This window comes from Solea solea, chromosome 11, assembly GCF_958295425.1.
Source record: "Solea solea chromosome 11, fSolSol10.1, whole genome shotgun sequence".
Classification (NCBI taxonomy): Eukaryota; Metazoa; Chordata; class Actinopteri; order Pleuronectiformes; family Soleidae; genus Solea; species Solea solea.
The window spans coordinates 20,101,870-20,118,523 of NC_081144.1; the positions used below are offsets into that span (position 1 = coordinate 20,101,870).

A 16,654-nucleotide genomic window follows, 5' to 3' on the forward strand; every position below is an offset into this window, starting at 1 on the left:
TGAATGTATGAGCCTTCTAGTCTGGGGGGAAACAAGACTGCAACGTGTTTTGTATTTAGCCGGCCTAACTTAACTCGAGTGTGCGAGCGCAGCACAGCACCTCTTTATCTCATCCGGCGCTGATGCTATTTATCCTGCTGCCACTGCTGACAATAGTACCATTAGTCATCAGCAGCAAAGTGAAGGTGCTATGGCAGCACCTATTACACACAGACAACTGCCCTAATATCATTTCTCCTTAATGCACATGGATGGACAAACAAGACAGGGGCCAAACACTTTGGACCAGAAATTAAACCACACATTAAAACCAATTTGCGATGTCGTGGCTGTAAAATGTTTGTCAGACTATTTCATTTAAAAAAAAATACTTACTGTGAAAAAGGTATATTACGCCAGGTTTATTCAAGAGCTTGAGCATTAAATACACATGTATGAATTAAACTCATCATTCCAACCCAAATGCCAATAATAACAGAATTCTGACAGATGTAATACACACACATATGAATGGGTATGATTGATATGTGATAGGAAACATGCTGCATATAGGTGCACTCTATGAATGCGAGTGTGAATGGGTGAATGGTAGACAACTAAATCCAAGCTCAGTTTTAGTTGGATTAGAGTTCAGCATACACAGATTCGTTACTGTCTTTTGCAGAATGAATTTGAATGAAATTCTCAGTCCTATACAGAGAACAAATAACGGAACTATAGTTAGAAAATGATGCACTGATCAGTCACACCATTACAACTGACACCTGGTACAAAAGGCTAGGGTTTATATGATGGACAGAGATCCAGAATGTGGGTCACAGGTGTCGTTGTTCATCAGGAGTTATTGGTTGCACCTGTGTTGTTCTCTCACAGCTGAGTCTAATCAGCCTGACGGGTTTGAGTTTCCCTGCTCAGGTGGGGTTTGTGTCTCACTTTTAATTGACTCCCTGTTTGTGTTTTGAATGAAAATATGAGTTGGTTTTTCTCCTTTTTGGCCACTTTATCCTGTCTGCTACCCAGCAGATGATCAATTGATCAATTGAGAGTGTTCAATTACAGAGGAGGAGAGTGATTACACCTAACAAAGGACGTTGAAGATGGTGCTGCAGGGCTGGAGGAAAAGAGGAAGACGAGGTTCATGGATGTTGCGATGGAGGACATGAGGACAGTTGGTGTAACAGAAGAGGACAAAGGGAGATGGAGGCAGATGATCTGCTGTCGTGGCCCCTAAAAGGAGAAACCAAAAGAAGATCATTTTTACAGAATTAATAGGCGAGTGTGGGGAGTTAACTTCTCACGAACACCTTTTTGAAAACCCAATGTCCCATTTGTTGCAGTTTTTTGTTAGTCTCCCAAACAGTGATTTAGTTTTGTGGTGAAACAAGTATTAAGTAACTTAATTCAATTTCCATTTGTTGTGTTGTTCATATTTTCAGATATTTGAATCAATGACAGAATTCCTTGGTCGTTTTGTTTTTTATACAATTTATTTCATTTGATAAAGGCATACACTTAGTGTGAGACCAAACATTCTAGAAGAAATGTACATTTACATAACCTTAACCCAAATGTACACTAACCCTATTTTTAACAGTGATCTCTTCTTTACAAAACATCAAATCAAAGATACAGCGTGAAAAGAAAAATTCGACTGACCACTGACCTTCACTGCCCACATGCTGTTCCTCTGACGGACACTACAGCAGAAAAGTAAAACCCCTCATGGCCTTGAGACAATTTCAGTGTTCCTTTTTTTTAAATTTTTCTCTTACTTTTCACTCTCACAGTGTGAAAAGTTCACGTCATCCTGTTGGATCCCGACAGAGTGTCCAATATGCCCCACTCCACAGGCTTCTAGTAACCTTTACAGACTGGGCCAGAGCTTCACACAAGCAGCTATGCAAAGAGAATATAATTGAGTTACAAAAATGGCAAAAAAAGTAAACTGGCTTCTCAAACCAAAACTGCATGAAATGAATCCAGTGTTCAGGCGTCTTAAAATATGATGTTTGTTATCCTGCACATACAGTACAGTATTTTCAGAAACACTGCATTAGGTACTAAGATACATTAGGGAGAGCCCCTGTTTGAGCAGCTATGAAGAGAATGTGTCATTCGTTTGTCTGTACAGCACTTTTGGAGAGCAGTAAAGCAACAAAGATCTGCAGTGGAAGAAACGCATCTATCTGACAAGACTTCTAAAGGAGAAAACAGAGATTCAGAACAGAATGGACAATTTTATAATTGAACCAAACGAATAAATAACAAAAATGTTCTTAACTAACAAACACACCGTCTTTGTGTATGGTTGGTTGAAAAAGTTTTTAAGAAAATTTACTGAACATGCACTCACTTTATTTTACATAATACAGTCATATATACAGAGCAGATTAGAGGCTTGTTGAGGCTTTTTAATGATTGATGAGCACTGGGTCAGAGCCGAGTTGCACCAAAGGTCTCATTTCTTCCATTCCTTTACGGTCCAGATTCAGAGGGACACCAAGTAAGATTTTTAATTTAATAGCACCCATGGGATCTTTTTGTGGCTTTTCCAAACAGGTGCAGTCCCCATGGAAATATTCAATAGATTTTTCTCGGTCTGAAGAGCCATAAATGGATCGAACCTGAAGCACAAAAAAAAATCACAATTCTGTCGTACTGCTGTTCATAAACTCAAAAGAGCTATGGGGGAAATACAGACTATGATGTGATTTGTTTGAATTGTGCACAAACGTGGTGGTAAAATCCCCACATGCTCCACACTGCCACTGTATTTACTCCAACTGAAAAAATGAAAAGAAGATGCATCTGTCCTTGATGAGCACTGCTGCTGTGGGAATTTGATGAATCACCACTGAATAAAGCATGTGTCTTTATTCCAGGGAGAAAACGCAGGAGAACGTGCTGGATTGTGGGCAGTTACAAATGTGTCACCATATTCATGTCCGCTATTTGAATTCACAATGAGCTTTTGCTGTGGCCAAAAAGCTAAGGACAGAATTTTCTACGAGATATCTAATGGCGTGTTTAATTTAGCGTGCTCTCAGAATAAAAGGACATTTTTTTTTACTGGCAATAGACCTAGTTTCAAAAGGTATAATATTAGCGAAGGGTGTATCAAATGGAACAGTAAGGCAGTGGAGGAAGTGTGAGTGTGAAAGCAGGGTTGTGTCATTTACAGTATCTTTAGTAGAGTGGAACACAGCATTGGTTAATAGTAGGGAAAGAGTCTTGTGTTTTTGGTGCTGAGACCAGGAATAGTGGAGCTGCCTAAATCTAAATGTCAGCATCCCATTTGCTGAATATCGTGAAGCCAGGCTTTACAGACAGTGAGCAGTCCAACCCAGGCCCAGCAAGAAAAAAAGCTAGATTTCCTGCACAGGTTGCAGCCCTGTGCTCTCAATAACTTATACTATACATTTCTAGGGATTGTGGATGTGTGCACAGGTCTGCACTGTATTGGAATTATAGCTTTTTATGCTGTGACACGCAACATGTTATGCAATCCTAACGTAATCTATCACTCAGGTCTACTGAGCCTGCATCTACAGGGCACAGCTGGGCTCATTGGTGCAGTCATTGTGGCTGTGGTTACTGTCCACGTCCCTCTTCCTCAGCTCTCTGCCTGCCTTTTGCTGCTGACTGCTGCTGCCGCTGCTGTGACCGCGGTGAGCCGGCGACGACGAAGGCTGCTTGCCGTGCTCCTGGTGGTGCCCGTGACCCTGGTGGTGGCTATGAGCATGCCCACTGCCGCCACCGCGAGAATCCACATCGTCACTGTCAACGAACCCCACTCCTCTCTTGGTATCATCCACGACCTCGAAGTTGTCATTGTGGTTGTTGTCAGTAAGGTCGCTCTCTTGCACCACCTGCAGGTAGGCCCTGACGCGGTGGTGGCGGACGCCCGAATGATCGCTGAAGTCGATGACCCGGCATTCGTAGGTGCCCTCGTCAGATGGCTTGACTCGGGAGAGGCGGAGTTTATGGGAAATGTTGCTTCCAACGACCTTCACAACCTGGCAAAGACATAATATCATATAATAATGATGGTGAGATAGTGATTTTGTTTTGAAAACATTAAAGGAATACTTCACCGATTTGCATTTAGCTTTGTATTACTAGAATAGGGATAGTATTTTTGAAAAATTGTGCTTCCCAAGAAGTATTCCTTTAATTTCAGCTTATTAAATACAATTGAAATCATGCTAAAAATTACTACTAAGTAAATTAGTTCAAAGATTTGCAAACATTACAACTCTTCTTTTAAAGATTCAGTATTCATCACATTTTTAATGCAATAATTCCTGTGTGCACTAATTATGGTCTCATGTGCAATATTCCTTCTTTGTGCCTTAACTACAAGTGTCTTGCATCTGAAAATGACAGCCCTCTCAAACAGTAAATATGCTCAAATATGTTTTTTAGTATGAATCATCATCAACAACAACACCAGTAAACATCATATTTTTGAGGCCACTCAAGTATTTTTTAGCAGTAGATGAGCAAGATGCAATAAAATGTCCCTTTATTGCTTTCTAACAGGGGGAAATTCTGAAATTCTATGTGGTGCAGCTCAATGATGTCCTAGGTGTATATAGGCAACAGGTTGCATGGATTTATTCTCACGCATGTCCACACATCAGATATTATGTATCTGATGTAGGGCCACATATTGAACTCCGGTTTGATTTGAAAACTGGAATTGAGGATCAGATTTTCCACGTTCACTTCATTTTTGTAATCTGAACATAGCTCAATTAAGATAATCCCAGTTTACATGTTTCTGGACGGTGATGTGAGCCGGGTATGGCACCAGCACCTACCGCATCCCTAATGGGGAGAATAATGTGGTAGAAGATGGATGGATGATTTAAGTGTGTTTTGTTTTGTTTTGTTTTTTATAATTAAAAAAAGCTCTTAAAATGTAATTATTCTGGTCATTTTGGGAAACACTGATCAATGGTTTTTCAGATATTTTATTAACTAAATAACAATCATCAGAATCAGAATCAGAATACTTAAGAATCCCTGGGGGTAAATTGTTTTTGTTCCAGATGCTCTGTGCAAAGTGAAATAGAAATACAGCAGTGGAAACAAGGCATAAGATATAGATATAGATATAAATAAAACAGTAAAATAAGATGGAATGAAATAAAATATGGAATAAAATAATACAATAATAAAGTACACACTCTGGAAATATATACAATATACAAATAGTTAGCAATGAAGTGAGGATGAGTATAGTTTGCTTTAGTTTGTTTTGTTTTATAGATAACCATAAGAGTCCGATCATCAGAGGGAGGAGTAAACCAATTAATCAAGATAATATTTGACAAATTAATAAATTATAAAAATAATTATTAGCTCCAAGTTTTATGAGTTGCAGGCTTATGTGGTTTCCAAGCTAATAAAGGAAGTCACTGCTTCTGACCAAGTACCAGCCTATTTTGCTTTACTTTTGAACAAGTCCGATAAAGTGTGCGTAATTGGCGAGCTGTACACGTGCTACTAATATTTTGTGTAAATTAGTTACAAAGTAAAAGTGTCTCTATCATTCCATATCGTATATTTTTTGTATATGTATGTATGTATGTATATATACTGTATATATATTTATATATATGCTGGATGCTAAATATATAGTGGCAGCGTTTGCCACATATTGATGGTTAAACAACGTTTTGGTGCATTTAAAATGTTTATTATCCGTGATACAAATGCAGAGTGAAAGCTACAGCTGCCTGCTGTAGATGTTATGGTGTAAGTCTGGTTACACTCCAAAGCTGTGCCTCCTCTCTGCCAAATACTCACACCAACTCAGACAAAGATGCCACTCTACACATTTCGTTTGTGGCCTTGAAAGTATGAAGAGATTACATCTCCAAGCTTTGCAAGTTCACAGAGCAACACAGTTTAGACGATGAGAGTCTGGGAATGTGACGCACCAAGATATAAATACAACTTCGTTCATCACACGCCCTTCCTCCCCATGACGCCAGTGGATGCTGGGTCGTGAGCCTGCACGTGTGTTTGTGACTGTATGTAAAAGCCCAACACGCTGTTTTTGCTGATTTATGGAACTACTTCTATCATCAGTTTGTGTCAGCATATGTGGGAGCATCTATCGTGTTTTTGTTTCACTTAATGGATGTGGGCCAACATCTATTATACACGGAGAGCTCATAATGATTCTCCAGCTGTACAGCCTGCAGTATTTGGCTCCACCCACACACACACACACACACACACACACACACGCGCACACACACACACACTCAGTCACCCAAACTGCAGCTGGAGATTTCACTACAGGGAATCAGCTACAGACAGACTGGTGGGAGAGGCTTCATCTTTGTGCATGTTCATGTGTTTTGTTCCACATAGGAAACAAAGTAAAAGTGTCTTTATCATACCATATCTTATATTTTTATATTTCCTGTATCTTCATATACATAAATATCCATTTACACACATTATCTTAAATATTCTATACAAAAAGACTCTACTGTTAGTCAAGAAAATGTGTTTTGAAATTGTGCAGTTGGGAGAAATGTGAAGTTTCTGCATTCACCTGACTTTTGCATTTAAAAAGATGTAAAAAAAAAGGCCACACTGGGAGTCATGAAAGTATGTCTTCTCCACTTCAAATCCCTGTCATTGTGAGAATGATTGAGTAAACATCTCTGTGAGCACCAGAAGCTCTGTTGATATCGCAGACTATTCTCCTTCACTGTTAATTACAGGGATTTGGTCTTTCAGTCATAAAGATACGTGGGGGTGAATATGACGATAATGCACTGCACACCATGCCCCCTCCATTGGTGAGGAAACCATCTGTCTGCTGTTTGGCTGACACTGAGCTTCTACAGACCCATTAAAAATAAAGCAAACATTGTTGCCGTGTCTTTGGTCTGAAGCCTTCACTGCTCTAAAAGCTTCATCAAGGGAAAAATGCACAAAAATAAAACAATGTCAACAATGTAATGAGGCTTTTCACAGACAATGAGAGCAGACAGTGGTCAACTCACGCTTATCTTTGTAGCATCCTTCGGCATCTCCTCCTCTGGAGCCACCTGAGAGAAGAAAATAAAGTACTTTATTCATATTTATTTCATCATTACATCCATGAGTATCTAAACAACAATGGGCAAACTGTGTTGTTGAATATGAGTTAAAGATTAGATACTGCAAGTCCACATAATTCCAGGCAGGTACTTCTATTTTAAAGCTGTTTTTATAAATATTTTAGCAGCATTTGATGAAATGATGAAAATATAGTGTATATACTACACAGACATGATAGATAGATAGAACAATAGACAGATAGAACGATAGATAGAACGATAGACAGACAGACAGATAGTTAGATAGTTAGATTGATAGATAGATTAAACATTTGTTTAGATTAATGACTTATTTCACAAGTGACACAGTTCTGTGCCAGATTTCCTGCTGATGAACGTACTTCGTTGGTTGTCCATGGCTGTCTGTCTGTCCAGTCCAGATGGTTCCTGATGTACCACCATTGAATCTCCAGGGAATACGAGGGCATCCCCGCTCCTCTGAAGGAGCAGGCCATCTCCACATCCTGGCCTCTGTGGGCGGTCATATCATGAGGCACCTCTGTGAACATGGCTGCACAGACACAGAATGAGACAAGATTAGTGGCGGTACGCTCGTTGGTTGATGACTTTCAGAGCAGGGTGTTGAAAGTTAATTTCAATGTTGTTGACCTTTATAGAATCTTAAAAAATATTTTATGGCAAAAAAAAAAAAGAGTCCTGAAATGAATTTTTTCGCAAAGCAACATCAGATGATTCCCCACTTGATCTCATGAAAAAATAGTATTAGTAGAAGCTCCTTCATGTGAAATAAGATGATATTAAAAGCAATGCTGACAGGTTCAACGTTAGAGGCCTTTCCCCATGAACTCAGGTTCATATGAGTTAAGGCTCAGTAAGATGAGGAAACATTTAGTGATTACCAGGTAGTGTATCATAAAACAGTGAAATCATTCTCGTGAAAAAGCCAGTATTTAGTCAAGCAAAGATGAATTAAACAAGTTGACAAGCTGTGCGTGTAATGGCTGCACATTCGCTTACATAACTGCTGTTCTGACACTGAATGTGTTAATCATCAAAACACATTAATCTTTCAAAAAAAGAGGGTGTTTTGTTCTCAGCTGCATTTGTCATCACGTTATGTCACAACAGTGTTCTTGTAAAAGAAAGAAAATGAAATTTGACATTTAAATTAAATAGTGAGCATGGAAGTTAGGGAGATGTTAGGGAGAAAAAAAAAACTATTCAAATTCACTATTTTTAACTTGAACAATGAATTACTGTGAGGACAAAGAAGGATGCGGAATTAATGAGTGTGAGGTCCTTTATTGAAGCCTGTCAATATTACCCAAACTTTTGCAGTTTGCAGGGTTTGCTACACATTTAGTTAATTTACAGCGTTAACACATCAGTAATTATTATTACTGATGTGATCCTGGATATCAATTAAATATCTATAGAATAACTCTTATTCTTCCTCATCAAAGTGCACAATATAACTGAGACCACCAGACAAGCAGTGGTCTGTTAAAGAGACAAATACAATAGTTTGTGAACCATATTCAGTGGCATCTTTAAACAGGGAAAATTACATTAGTCTGATTAATCAAAGCGTTTTATCTGAAAATTGAATTTGCACTTATGTTTTAAATTAAAAAAACATATTAAATTTTCACCACCGTTCTTTAGATTAGATTTATTAACCAACTTAAAATGATTATCTTCCATCTTCAATCATAAAATAAATTTTTAGCAGAATTTAAGATTTCGCCAACAATCCAAACACAACATTAGTTTCTGCCTTTGTGAGACAGCGTCTCATTAGAGGAGGAGGGTCAGTGCGGCATCCTGGATCTCATGTCTCCACAGTATCCACCATGTTTACGGGGACACATCTGGAGTGACTTGTGTGCCAACAACTGGACTGAGAGCGAAACAGCCATCTGACTTGGAAAGGCTCACGGTGGATGCTAAATATAACTTTTATGCTGTTATCCTACAGTACCACAAATACAGCTGGAATCTCTAAACTTGGCAACCAATAAATGAGAATGTTTTGATAAGAGAGTTCAGTGGGAATAAAAAATATCAAGCAGCTTTTAAACATCTCCTTAAATCTTAAACGCATTTTGCATATCAATCAATTAGTCTGACATTATGTAAACTGAATGGGATCTTTGCTACATAACCTAATTATTCAACAGAAAGTTTTTAACTTTAGCTGCTCCTGCTTACATAAAATTAATACAATCAGAATAAAATTGTTGTTTTTTGTAGCTTTGCCTAAAACTGCACTGAACTACTGTAATGCTGTAAGAAAATAAAGTAAAAGGCTGGGCCAAAAGTAAGTTCAGTAGAACGATATCACAATTCAAATTTTCTCCCTCAGTCGCTTCATGAAAACCACACAACGAGGGAATTCCTGTGTGTTTTCTCTCTTGGGGAATCCTTTGTCCCAGATAAAGCACTTTGTTTCTCCATGTGTTTTCCTGCTTCCATTAAATCAAAATGAGTGTAATGTTTATGAGTCACTCTCAGCTTTTACCCTGACATAAGACATGTGTTGACTACTGAGCGCTTTAAAAGCAAACTCTTTCTGCATATTTTTAAATCTCCTGAATTTATACCTGTATAATTGTCTGGCTTATTTAGTTAATGAGTCAAAGCTGTGCCGATTATCCTCTGGGTTCATATATTGACCTCAGGTCTTCAACCACTGTGCTATGGATCTGTCTTGTATTGCTGGAGTAGTACAAGCCTCCAGTCAAACGTCCCTCTTGTACATTGATCAAATCCGCTTGTATCTTTCATTTGTGAAACCCAAAAACGCACCAGGTATCGATTTGACATTACACAGCCAGAGCTGGCAACAATGCCTCCAGCCCAGTTCTTGTAGATAATATTCAAAGCTGCTACGTGGGAACTGCTGTATAAGAGACAGAGCCTCTGAAGTTTCTTTCAGGAATAATAATCTGTCTTTCCACACTTAGCCGCAAAAAAAAAATCCATGCACAGTCACGGCCTAATGCTTCACACGTTTAGAGACAACAAGAACATGTGGCGGTCGTTAGCAGTCGATTATGATGTGAGAGAGATCATTTCACCAAGCAATTTACAAAATTCACCAAGCTAATTTCATCATATTAGAACCTGTTTCTCAGGCTGTCTCTTCCACAAACATGTTTTCTTTTCCATTCTAATAATGTCCACACCTACTGGAAACTCGATTAACAAATTTTACTACATAATGGGGAATAATTAAAAACTGAGATTTTAAAGCTCTCGTGTGCAACTTCTGTCACCAGAACACTGCTAGTGTCACTGTGAAACAAACACACTTAAAGGAATACTTCACCGATTTGTTAGCTATGTATTACTAAAATAGGGGTAGTATTTTTGAAAACTTGTGCTTCCCGACCTCAGTTTCCCCCGAGTTGAGAAATATCTTCCTTCTTTTCTTTGTTACGTGCGAACCCAGTGACACTTGGTCCTGTTAGCGTAGCTGTTAGCAAAGATGGCGGACACTGTTTACATTCTGGGAATGAGGTCCCGTCCCCCTACGAGTGGGTCTAAAAAGTGCGGAATTAGCGTTGCAAGTGTCACTGGTGGGCACAAAAAAGGACTGTGAGGATGAGAGGACATTTTTCATAGGTACTTCTTAGCATTCTCAGCCAAAGAGGCAAGCAGTGACATTAGACTTTCCCCACTCCACAGGTGATGATTACATCATTATTGTGACATGAAAACACAACATGGGCTGTACTGAGAAACACAGAGCAAGTTGTAGAGATAAAGGTTTAATCATGGTTCCTTTATATTTAAAAGTTACACAGTTTTAATTTTCTTCCATTTTCTCCTGCTGGTGTTTATGTACGGCAAAGAATCTTCCGACAAGTGCATATCTAATGCATTATCTCTTGGCAACAGTCATCTCTAATCGACACACTGTCATTGTTGAGGCCATTGTTGGTTGTGCTCACCTGAAGCATTATCATTATCTCTACAACAAACAGTAGCTGCTCAGCCAAGTCTGACTCCACTACGAGTCAAACCATTTACCACGGCGAGGAGGGAGAGATGGACGGAGGAATTAAAGTGAGAAAGAGCTTTTGGGTGTGCGTGTTTGTGCTGCACGTGAGAGAATAAATCATCACCAGCGACTGAATTAATGAGCGGGTTGTTGTTTATGCAAGCAAGGCTCTATGCATTTGGGGGAGAGAGTAATATATATCACGAGAATAAAGGGAGGAATTAATATGAGACAGTGTAGGTGACAGAGAGGGAGAGGACGGCAGAGGAAGAAGGAAGGTGGACGACAATGTGTGAGGTAGCAGATAGCGGTGGATGGAGAAGCCGCAGGCACACGTGTTATCGCTTATTTCACTGAGAAATGGAATCTGGTAATTACTGCCGTGATAAAAGGGGAGCAGGTGGTGCTTCATTGTGGCCTTGTCTTACTACAACCTATACCTAAACTTTCATCTTTAGTCTATTTGAGAAATCTGCCAACATTTCAGGAAGAATGTTATGCTTAAATTCAAACATCACAAGACACTTGGGAGTCAAACAAGTTAAATGTATAGATGAGCTGGCACAATCTAGAACTCTCTGGGCTCTTACACAATGTCAAGGCTGTTGAACGACTGATGCATTTTTTTTTTTTATATGATTTATTTCCAAGTTATTCATATTTTTCAAACATATATTAATACAGTATATAGATGTGTATGCAAGTCCATATATATTTAATTTCACCAATCACTTAGCTTATGAACTATATTTAATGTACCCATCCAATAGCACTACATCAGAAGATACTAAATACCACCATGTTGTAAATAGCATTGGCTGCTGTATCATATAATTACTGATGCCATGCAAACTGACAATTAAAGCGTGTGAAGTGGTGATTTATGGAATTATTCAGGGTAATAAGGGGAAGGTCACTCATCCTGATGAACTTACAGAGTGATGCCCTACAGAGAGGTGTCACAGGTGTTGTATGGATGACAATATATGGATGCTCATTGTTTCCAAAATACAAGAACATGTGTCATTAGTTTTACTCGACCCATATTTTCCTTTATTAACCCAGCTTCAACAGAGGTACCACTCAGCATGGATTGTATTTACTCCCAAATAAAGTTAGACGGGAAGAAAATAACATTAATGTAATAAGAGTAATAATTTTATGATCCAAAGTCAATCTCTGTGCAGACCGAGTGTCTACTGCATGCAGTATCACTGTTACACACTGACTCCACCACTTAGATTTCCTTTACTCTTACTTGTAATGTTAACAAAACAGTGAAACAGCATTCACTCTAACACTGCTGTGTCTGATCAGTGTACAGAGAATTAGAGATACAACAAATTCACAATATAACTGTATTACAAGATGCACATTTGCAAACCTAACCAGTTGTAAACTACAATATATTAAAACAAAGATATCAAACAGGAGACCCCTTCTGGCTAGATTTGCAGGTAAAAGGGCAAAAACATATCAATTCAAATCAAGCATAATCACAGTGCAAACATTTATGTTAAAGCAAACTTTTCAAGACATCATAGACCTTTAGTTGCTTGGTTAAGAACAGTATTAACAACTGACAACTGTGTCTTTTAAATGAAAATCCAGAAATGTTCTGGTGCACAGATGATGACAAAATGGAATGGATGTTTACATTTAATGTCCATGAATTGGCTACCTATGTGTCTAAAGCCTGGACAAATCAAGAAGGATTATTTATCTGTTATTGATAACAATTTTATTTAATCCAGTTAAATAAATCCAGTTTTACTCTGGATTGCTGGTCCGTATCTTTAAATCTTTAAATAGTATTTGTCAGCCTGTATGGACTGGGCCTATCATATATGCATGACACAATAATCCAAATCAATCAATGGAAATGGAAATCTTAAAACATACGTTTTGGCCAATGACATGACATCATTATTGTGATGCTATGACATCATCCACCTGTATAATTATCTGCCACATGGTAGGCAGCAAGTTCATATAGGAGGAAAGTCTTTTTTTTACTGTTTTTCCTCAGAATAGCTCAAACACACAGAGGATGAAAGATGAAGGAGTGCCTCTGAGGACAGCAAACACTGCAGGGACTGTGAATTTCAGTCCATCCCTTCTTAAAAATGTGCACATGAAACTTTTTAGCGGCTCACCTCTCCCCCTCCGCTCCTCTTTGCCTCAACAAAACTAAAATACATCACTTTGCAGCAGCCACTCGTATGTTATTTCACAGTTGCCTAACAAGGGTATTGAGAGACCCGTCATGTATTTGCTTCTATCCATTTTGCCTGTGGGCTTGTATTACCCAGACTCACTCAGCATTCTCCTCTCAGTGCCACAACGCACTGCTGCAACAGTCAGGCTTATTTTTTTTTTTATACAAAAAGGCTTCAGCAACACTGAGCCTCTCCGTGCCTTTTCTGCTCTCAATCTGAATCCATCATGATCGGGTAGCCAGCGGCATCAGCCTCTGAATGTCAATGCTGTTCAGTGTGCAAGATGGCTGGTGGTGCATGCAGGCTGCATGCAATACTCTCAAGAGCTTTACCAGCTTCCTGAAATGGCTTCATAACAGCTGGGGAAGAGGCAACAGCGTAGTGTGACTCACTAGCTATTACACTGGTAATTAGGCTGATGTATGTTTATTCCCTGTTGCACTCAGAGAAAAAGAGCACACGTTGCCGCGTTGCTCAGAAACAATTCTGCTAAATAGAGTTTTACTTTCATTACAATGCTAATTTATTAAAGGGTTTCTATGCTTCACTGGGCCAAAACCACCCCAGCCTTTCCTTTGCAGTCCCATCTGCAGGTTGGTGCTCCCGACAGTGAGACAGTAAGTGTCTTTTTAAAAACATATCTCACAGGTTGCATTCCATGCTGAGTTCCACCTTTTTTTTTTTAAATTAAAGGTCCAGTGTGTATCATTTATGAGGATTTATTGGCAAACATGGAATGTTCTACCCATATATGTTTGTATAGAATCACTTTAAATTACATTACAACTGTAGCCTTAGTGTGTCTATATGAGTGTCTTTGATGTGCTTTACAGAGGCGTCCATCTTACACTGCAATTTTCTACAGCAACTCGGAGACAAGCAGAAGCCTACTACGCAAGGCAAGAAAAACAATTTTCATAATTGATAATAGTGTTGTTGTTTTTTTTAATAATTAAAACAAGTTCTCAGATATTTCAGCGTCTTAAATGTGAATATTTTCTGGTGTCTTTGCTCCATATAACAAAAACTGAATGCATTTGGTTTGTGGACAAAACAAAACATTTCAGAACTTCATCATTTCAAGGTTTGGAAAATACTTTTTCAACATTTTCTGACATTATATCGACCAAACGATTAATCAATTCATCGAGGAAATAATTGTTAGTTACAGCCGTACTGCAGTTCAGTCAGTGAATGTGAATTAAAATACGAGTTAAAACGTTTCTTTAGAAATTCAATTAAAAAACGATGTTCATGTGACGCAAATCAACTATGTGATGTCACTGCATTGTCTGCATTGAGTGCTGACTCTTCCTCATCCAGAGGCATTTTAGAAAATATTATTTTTAATGGGTCACGTAGAACACATAGATGGTATAAAAACTAGATGCATGCATAGTTTTTTTTCTAATATAACACAGGGCACATCCATGCACCTGGGGCTCATGTCTACATCTTTTACAGGGAAGAAGTGTACCGACATGTTCACAGATATTCTGTGACGTGTGGAAGAATTTCAGGATCCGTAGGTGCCGTGGCATGATGTAAGCCTATAGTTTAAAGGACATCTGCTAGTAACATGTTTCCAATGTAATACAACATTTATATCATTGATGATTGTTAGTTAGAAAACAAATTATTTACAATGTTTATAATTGCTACTTAAATCAAAAAGGAATCAGGTAAAAACCAAGTGTCTTTGCATTAAAGATGCAAAGCATGATGCATGCATATCTGTTTTTCAGATATCATGATTTATGATAATGTTTTTAAGTCAAGCTTCATCAAACTAAATGACAAATAACCACACGAGACATCATCAAAAGATTAACTATTCAATATTCTAAGGTAAGGATGACAACTTAAACATATGAATTACCAGTGCTTGATCTACCAGAACATTAAGTATAAATCATGGCTCAGATATGCTGCATAATCCTAAATTGCAGATTTTGGAAATGCAATCACTTCAAATTGTGACTTCGATTTTAAAATGATTAACTGTCCGGCCCCCGCTGTATGATTGACAAGGACTGAATATCAGGATGCTGCACGAAAGCAAGAAACTAGAATTTGTTGTGAGCTGCTGCCGCCAATGCCAACTCATAATATACATAGAGACTACTTAAAAAGAATTTGATTGAAGGCGTTATCATGTATTTGTTGTCATACTTGAATTAGTTATGGCATTCCTGAACTATTGGTAGGAACAAAGAAAAAACATTAGGCCTCCAAGTACAACTGTTTTATATCACATAAGTGAATTTACTTCACCATAGTCTTGACCTTTCAGAGGTCAGACAGATCAATAAAATCTGTCGCCGCCTACCAACAAGATATTTCTCTAAGCACTCCTGCTTCCTACATGCCATTGCATTTTCCTTATTTGATTTAAAACAGTTTCATAAATCCATGTTAGAAGTAAATATGAAGGAATACCCACTGGATCATGAGCAGTCTTATCGAAGATTAGCAGAGGGGAACTTTGTGTGCTCTGGAGTTTCCAGTAATACTGGCTTTGGATTTGGATTACTTTATTACATTTACTGAGATTTTTTTCCCCCCTCTGATATGAAATATAAGTTTGCAGTGCCTGCAATAAATCACAGTTACAAATGCAGCTGAAGAACCCGGACATTTTAGCTCAAGTATTAAAAATGAGCATATTTTTTAAGGGAAAATTAACTTCTAAACTGAAACGCTGAACAGTTTTCCTGTCAACAATCTTTGTTATTAATAACAATAACAATAATAATAGTAGTATTTATGTAGTCTAATAGTGGTGAGTCAAAATATCGATAAAATGACATATACATGTTCAAGGTCAGTGCGTTGTGCCCCGTATGTTTCAAGGCAACCGGTCAATTTATGGCGAAGTTACAGGGAACTTCCTGTTTTGTGGCGAAATGGCAGCTAAATTTAAAAGGCCAACTTCCTGTTGGGTCAAGTTTGTGTCCGTAGACGTGTCCGGGGTCAGTCTCTTGTGTCATGTAAAAAGTTTGAAGGCAATGGGTCAATGTATGCCAAAGTTATAGGGCACTTCCTGTTTCGTAGGGTTTCAAGGGTTGCCTTGGCCATATGGCCATTGGCACGTATATTATGTTGGTTTTCAACTTAGAGGGGCACTACAGAGCCCTTGAGCAACGCACGGGTCCGGGAACTATGCGAATATCGCATTTTTGCTAGACCTGACCTCCATGCAAAGTAATTTCGACCCCTGCCATTCGTGGCTCGGGCCCTAATTAACAAACTAAAACATGGACAAAAGTAACCTGGCTGAAGAAGAGGGAGTTTATGTTCAGAGATGCACGATACTTTGTTCTCCATGTTGTGAATAAACA

At 38.5% G+C, this 16,654-nt stretch overlaps 1 protein-coding gene across 1 annotated transcript in view; it reads right to left on the reverse strand.

The window, feature by feature from the left end:
- Positions 1-1,465: 1,465 nt before the first annotated feature.
- LOC131469266 (V-set and transmembrane domain-containing protein 2-like protein) overlaps positions 1,466-16,654 on the reverse strand; it is a 44,376-nt gene continuing 29,187 nt past the window's right edge. The window contains exons 2-4 of the mRNA XM_058644252.1: positions 7,469-7,638; positions 7,032-7,076; positions 1,466-4,016 (exon numbers count right to left, since the gene is read on the reverse strand). Coding sequence (XP_058500235.1) covers positions 3,546-4,016; positions 7,032-7,076; positions 7,469-7,638 — 686 coding nt within the window. The 3' untranslated portion in view covers positions 1,466-3,545. The remainder of the gene's footprint in view (positions 4,017-7,031; positions 7,077-7,468; positions 7,639-16,654) is intronic.